Source organism: Petaurus breviceps, unplaced genomic scaffold, assembly GCF_028583685.1.
Source record: "Petaurus breviceps papuanus isolate PSGF00001 unplaced genomic scaffold, PetGlider_PUasm1.0 90750, whole genome shotgun sequence".
NCBI lineage: Eukaryota > Metazoa > Chordata > Mammalia > Diprotodontia > Petauridae > Petaurus > Petaurus breviceps.
Window position 1 is genome coordinate 10,433,141 of NW_027187335.1, and position 6,974 is coordinate 10,440,114.

The following is a 6,974-nucleotide window of genomic DNA, read 5'->3' on the forward strand; positions in this document are numbered from 1 at the left end:
GGGTGGGGTTCAAGAGCAACCCAGATTGGGGACCGCTGCTGTAGCTTTGAACCTCATCCCCTTCCAAGCTAATGAGGCATGGAGAGGGAAAAAGGGGAAAGGGACAGCAACGCCATCTTCATAAGTTTGACCCAAAAATCTGGAGAAGAGGTACTGCTCTAAACCTCAATGAAATAAAGAACAGTCTGGCAGAGATTGCCACATGTTTTCTATACCCACCCCCATCCTTCCACTTCCATTCTTCCATTCTTCCATTCTTCCATTCTCTCTCTCTCTCTCTCTCTCTCTCTCTCTCTCTCTCTCTCTCTCACACACACACACACACACACACACACTCTCTCTCTCTCTCTCTCTCTCTCTCTCTCTCTCTCTCTCTCTCTCTCTCTCCCTCTCCCTCTCCCTCTCCCTCTCCCTCTCCTTTTTCCTCAGATCACTACACCCCAAGAGATCAGTTGTCACAGTCCCAGAGGCAGATTTCCAGTTTTCGTTACAACCTTACTGAATCCCTTTGATTTGCCCCCAACAGACACACATATACACACACAGTTGGTCTGGTCTCTCCCCCACCCCTGCCCTGTCCTCAACCATCTTCTGAAATAAGGGGACAGGTACTTTGGGGGGAAGTAGAAGGGGAGGGGGCTTATTTCATCTTCTGCCCACCTGCCCCAGGGAACTGATCACTCACTGGGGACTCGGTTAATTGCTCGAAGAGGCCGTAATACTCTGACAGTCCGAACAGCAGAGAAGCTGACATTCTGAAGGTCCAGGGAATATTCAAGCATCCTGTAGAACAAATGCCAATATTCAGGGGACAGGGGACACAAAGGATCAGAATACTCAAGTCCACTGGAAGTTCAGACAAGGGCAAAGGTTAGAATCATAGAGCTAGCTGAAAGTGACTTGAGAGATTGGCTAGTTCAGCCCTCCTTGTTTCACAGATGAGGGAATGGAGGCACAGAGAGATAAAGAGAATTATCCTATGCAGTACAGCAGTGACAAATCTGGGACCAGAATCATCCTCTCCTGCCTCTTAGTGCTTTTCTCACTACACAAGTAGCTAGAAACAATTCAAGGCTTATTCCCTTCCCCCGATCTAGGGACTGGGGGAGGTTATTTCTCTCTTTGGATGAGATGACAACTATGGTCTCATCCCAAATTAATATTCGTGATTTGCAGTCCCAAAGCTGAGGATCCATGTAGTGATAAGATTTAAGAGATATGTGATTTCACTGGCATAGGGAAGTTGTTCCATCAATGTAGGTTGACACCTTCCCTGCAATTTATAGTCTTACAGAGTTTTGTAGAACACTAAGAAAAAAGTGACTTTGCCCAGTGTCACACAGGCAGGATAAGTCAGAATCAGCACTCGAACCCAGATCTTCCTGGCTAGGAGAACAGCTCCCCGTCTACTAAGCCACACTGCTCCTTTTTTTTTTTTTTTTTTAGGATAAACATATACAGAGAGAAACTTAGAGCCCTGGGGCAGAAATGTGATTCCTTGGTGACATCCCCAGTGCCCAAGCTCTGCCTGTCCAAGTGGCTGTGAGGTGGTGCTTCCATACCACTCTCAGAGAGGATGGAAAATCACTAAGACAAGTTGAAGAAACAAGGGAGAGGAAGGGGCAAGGGATGTAGTTCACCCTAGACTCTAGGCCTGGGGAGAGTGTCAGGAAACAGGAGGAGCTACTTCATCAATTGGCCTTGAACCTGGGAACTAGAACAGTTTCTAGAATTCCCGACACTCACCCTGCAATGACGATGAAAAAGTCCAGCCGGTTCCAGGTATCTCCCAAGTAACACTTCTTCCCAAAGATGCCCAAGGCAACCATCTTCACCACCATCTCCACAGCGAAGAAGGCGAAGATGAAGTCGTCAAAGGCCTGAGAGTGGGGAGGGGGCTGGGGTCAACTCTGAATGGGGAAGGGGTAGAACTGAGGAGAGGCCACGGGGTGGGGGGTGAGGGGGCAGAGAGGAGGCCAGCTCCCAGAGGGGGTAATGGTGCTGCAGCCTCTGGAGACTCTGGTATACCCAGAGCAGAAATTTGGAACCTAAGAGCTGACCTCCTCATGCCCCTGCAACCACTGGCCCCCTCCCCAACACTAACACACCTGTAAGATCCGGCAGCGCTGAGAATCACAGGCGATGTCCTCGCATGGCTGAAACATGCCCAGCGTCACGCAGTTCAGCAGGATAACCAGCATGCTGACCCGTTCGAACCAAGTTCCAGAAGTGGTCAAGGTTGCAATGGGCCATGGGTATGAGTTTAACTATTGACTCCCCCACTTCCTTTCTCTGTGCTACCCACCCATCCATCCACTCCTGCCCATGTATGTGAAAGGAAAAAAATCCAAAGATGCAGTGGTTAACCAGTAGAAAGATGTGAGACAGGAAAAGACAGACCTACTATGGAGAAAACCTGGTGTGGTTGGACAGATAGTCTGAGAAATGGGCCAGCGGAGACCTTCTCACTAAGCACTCCAGATTCTAGATCCAGTCCAGCCCAATCCTACCTCGGACCCCTATGGCCTGTTTCCCAGGAGTGGGGAGTCTCAGGGTTATAGGCCCAGACAGACTCCTGCCCTCAGGCATGGGCAGCCAACAGACCACACACACACACATAGTTATGCACAGTCACACACTCCATCATTCTCTCCTGTGCCCTGACTGACACAAGGCACAGCGTGGGCTTAGCAGACTGTTACTGGGGGCAGGCTCTTCGGGGGAGGGTGTTGGGGAATGTCTGGGGGTGTTTCCTACATTGTTGAACCCAACTCTTTGCCCTCCAGGCTCAGACTGAGGGAGGTGTTGTCCTGTGAAAAGGGAGGAGGTGTCTGGAATGACCTCTGCAGGCTTTAGTAATTCTACCCCCAGAAATGCAAAAAGCGATGTGAGTCGGCCCCCAAACCTCAGCGGCCCTTCTTTGTCACGTTTAAAGGTGAAATGTCTCTGTCCTTGGAAGACAGAGAAGAGGCCGGGTGGGAGATATAGAGAGTAGAGGTTGGGGAGGAGTGAAGGAAAATGAAATAGACCCGCAGGGAGGCGGGGTTGGGAGATGTCTCCCCACCGCTTTACCGAGTTGCCGCAAAGTGCGCCCTTTGAGGGCTAGAATAGGTTCCCCGACGACAAAGCAATGCATAATAATCAGTGGTGGAGAAGGCGACAGCATCTGGCTAAGCAATTCTGCTGGACCGACGACCATCCCTCCAAGCTTAGCCCTAGCGTTCAACAATATTTCACTGTCCTCCCAACCTTAAATCCTGGGTCCAGCTCACATCCACGCCCTCTGCTTATCCCAGTCTCTGCAGGTCTTCACCCCTCCCTTCCAGGCTCCAATCCCCAAACCTCTGGCACTTGCACTGCCCCTTCCCATCTGTGCCCTACCAAAAATGATTTTCCAATAGTTAACTGTCAGAAGATGAGGGGTTGGGGGGGGGGGGTGCGGGGAAACAGGCGGTGAGGAAAGGACGGGAAAGAGTGCTCTATTTCCATGGAACCATTTCTTTGAGTAAAGCCGAAGCTGGTGGATCTCTCCCCAGAACAGGGGTCAGCCAGAGTTCATGGGGCGGGGGAGGGGGTGCTGAGGCGCGGGGTGCGGGGTGAGCTGCCAGGCTTCCTAGAAGCTCTGGGCTCCCGACTTCCCTTTGCCCCCACGCCTATTCAACCTCTCCCCGGAGTCTTCTGGGAAGGAGGTCAGAGCCCAGAAGAGCTGTCACGCCCTTCTTTCCCTGGGACTGTCCCCTCTTCTGCCCCACACACACAGGAGGTGGTCCTCCCCCGTGGCTTTCCCCAGGAGAATGAGGGTGGAAGCAAGAATTCAAAGTGAAGGTTTCTAAGCTAGGAAATAGGGTGTGGGAGTGCCTTGGGAAGCCCAACCAGGGTTTACCTGAATGAGAGTGGGTGGGTGGCTCTGTTTGGAAGAGGAGCCGGATGGAGCAGATAACACACACACAGCTTGGCAGGATGACTCCCATAGCACTTTGCTCATGCTTCTCTTACAACATTGGCCATACTCTGCCTGTAGTATAATTATATGTGTTCCTGTATCATTTTCCCTACTAGATTTTAAACTCCTGGAGGGCAGGGATCCTGTCTTATTCTTCTTACCCCACCACACCCCCACAGTGCCTTGTGAAGAATAAATTCAGGTATCAATGGTTTGCTGAATGAATAAATCCCCCCTTCACACACCCACTGGAGACCAGAAGCATTCTCCCATCTCAAGATTTCCCCCTTCCTCCTTACAGTGGTGATGAGGAAATAATTGTATTTCCCAGACTGGGATGGGTGGGAAGTAAGACCATCAAAAGAGTTTCTTCCAACCAAGCTCCAAAAGCTGTTGGAGGGTGCTTCCAGACTCAGGTAAATGGGATAACTTACTTGTCTCCGGCTTGAACAAGGAGAGTCTCACCTTTTATGAAACAACTAGAAACAATGCGGGGGCACCAGACTCCTGAAGAGAGTGATTATGGGAAGCAGACTATCTACTTCTCACCCACTCCAGCCTAGTGTGTGACTGGGGAGGGATGATAGGGGAGGACCTTAATGAGATCCATGAAACTATATCAATGATCTCTAAGGTTCCTCCTAGCTCTAAATCTTAAATCATATGAGTGCTAACACACACACACACACACACACACACACACACACACTTGTTCATGACCAAAGGTGTAAACATTTATGAGGGAGGTGTAAGTAGGAGCAAGGACAACAATGTTCCTCCTCAGTGGAGCTTCCTTCCCCCTCCCCCAAATCTCTGAGGCAGGGGCCTGACATCTTGACTAGAGGTAACACCCCCCCTTCCCTCAACCATACATAGAACATAGAGTATTAGTGTTTCCAGGGACCTCACCCCGCCCTTCATTTCACAGACATGGAAAATGAGGCCAAAGAAAGGAAATGACCTATTCAAGATCATTCAAGTATGGAGACATCTTCTAAAGTGCCTCTAGAGGCCTGACCAGAAGACATCTTCAGAAAGCTTAGTCTATCCCCTTTTCTGTTTCTTTCTCCCCGGCCAGACTAGTCCCAGATTCACAGAAATAAGCTGAAGAGAAACTGAGGCACCAGGAAATTGAAGATGGAATATGCTGGGTTGTCCCCAGGTCAGTATAACCACTGACTGAACTGAACCCAGCAGTGCTAGACTCCCAGTTGGGTGTCTTTATTTCCCCCATCCCAGGGTGGGGCTCATTTCTATGGGAACAGAGCTCCATGTCACTGTGTGATGTTCCTTTTGTTGCCATAGCAATAGTAGGATGTGTCACTAGGTTGGTGTTGATTTGTTGCCATGGTAATTGAGGTGATCCCCTTCCCCTAAGGCTGCTCTCCCATTCTCTAGTGGGGAAGGGAAAGTAGGAAGAGAGGGGGAAACACAGGTTACCAGGTGGGGAGGGGGGAGAAACCATGTGATATATCCTATGGCAACCAAACAGGGGACATTGGTTGCCATAGTGACTGGGAGAGACCTGTGCAGTCACGTGACCACTGTTGCTATGGTGACTCTCCCGGCTGGAGTGGCTTGGAAAGGAGGGGGAAGGGAAACTGGAGGAGCTCTCCCTCACACCACAGATCCAGCCCCCCTCCTCCCCACAATCTAGAGGAAGAAATTAGAGGCAGGAGAAGCACCTTGTTTCCAGCCTCCTTTCCTCGGAGAGCCTTCTCACAAAGTATTTGAACTCATCCTACATAACCTTACCTTGCCCAGCCACTAAGGAAGAGGGGGACACAAGATGGAGAGAGTCCCCAGGATTCTGGCAACTTCAATAATCACGTGGGCACAAAAGCTCCCCAATTTCACTAAGAGCAAGGAACAACCACATTAGAAAGCTTGGAACTTTACAGTGGGCAGGAAGGGAATCATCACCCAGCTCAGGTTGGAGAGGTTCATGGCCCTAGCAGAGTCCCCAGGTCAGATGCCACTGCCTTCCCCCCACTGCTTGTGTCTTTCTCCCCTTTCCAGTGTGTGGGTGTGTGGCGAGAGAGATTTCTAGCTGAACTGAAAAAAAAAAGCCGAGAAAGACAGCTAGCTCCACCCAGAGACATAGATACAGAGACACAGAGAAGGAGAGAGAGACAGTAGGCTTACTGGAATCTTTGGGAGGGAAAGGAGGCCAGAAATCTTATTCAAGCATCTATGACTGTATATGCGTGCATGTGTGTGTGTGAGAGAGAGGGTTTATGTCTGTATGTGTGCAAGCATATCTCTGTGTGTGTGTATGTGTGTGTGTGTGTGTTTCTGTGTGAGTGCCTGTGTGTGAGCGGTTGTGTCTGTCGCCATCCTGGCTGAGGCCAGCAGGGTGGGGTGAAGAGCTGGAGCCTGAGCAGCTGGAGGGGTGTGGGGAGGGGGGAATCCTAGGACTGGCTCCAACTGGGGCCACGAGTAAGAGTAGCTGGGGAGTCCCCAACTGTGGGAAGAGGAGGGGAAGGGGGTGTCTTTAACGCAAGAAATCTGTATGGCAGATTTCAGGTAGGAGACCTATTCCACCCCTCCTTCTCTATGGACTTCATCCCAAGCTTCTCAGACCCCTCAAGCCTTTCCCAGCACCCCAAGTCTTTTTTTCACACCCCACTCCCTGGAGAGTCCACAGACCTGAAACTGAGAGGTAGCAATCAGAAGAAAAGACAGAAAGTGCTCAAATTCCCAATTTCTTTTTTTGGGGGGGAGGGATCAGGACAGATCTTAGGGGTATATGACATCCTGTAAAGCCTCACTTGTCACATCCCAGGCCCTGGTGAGAAGGAGACAGGTAAAGTAGGAAATCAAAGACCCTCTAAGGGGAAAAAAATCCATAGATCTCTTGCCCTCCCCCTCCCACCAGACACACTCAGACACGCACAATGACGCACAGTCACACACTCACACTCACTTCTGGAAGTCATTAGGGCTCCTGCCGCTCAGGCCTCCTCCTCCTGGCAGGCTCCCCACTCCCCCCTCCAGCCCTGCTCTCCCACTCCCCCTCCCTGGATCCCAA

At 50.7% G+C, this 6,974-nt stretch overlaps 2 protein-coding genes across 2 annotated transcripts in view; one reads left to right on the forward strand and one right to left on the reverse strand.

Annotated features, from left to right (window-relative positions):
- The window catches only part of MRPL27 (mitochondrial ribosomal protein L27), a 477,291-nt gene that overhangs the window by 232,398 nt on the left and 237,919 nt on the right, over window positions 1–6,974 (forward strand). The window lies entirely within an intron of this gene.
- The window catches only part of CACNA1G (calcium voltage-gated channel subunit alpha1 G), a 92,884-nt gene that overhangs the window by 81,426 nt on the left and 4,484 nt on the right, over window positions 1–6,974 (reverse strand). Inside the window, exons 2-4 of the mRNA XM_069067523.1 lie at window positions 2,109–2,229; window positions 1,747–1,880; window positions 686–783 (exon numbers count right to left, since the gene is read on the reverse strand). Of these exons, the coding sequence (XP_068923624.1) occupies window positions 686–783; window positions 1,747–1,880; window positions 2,109–2,229 (353 nt within the window). The remainder of the gene's footprint in view (window positions 1–685; window positions 784–1,746; window positions 1,881–2,108; window positions 2,230–6,974) is intronic.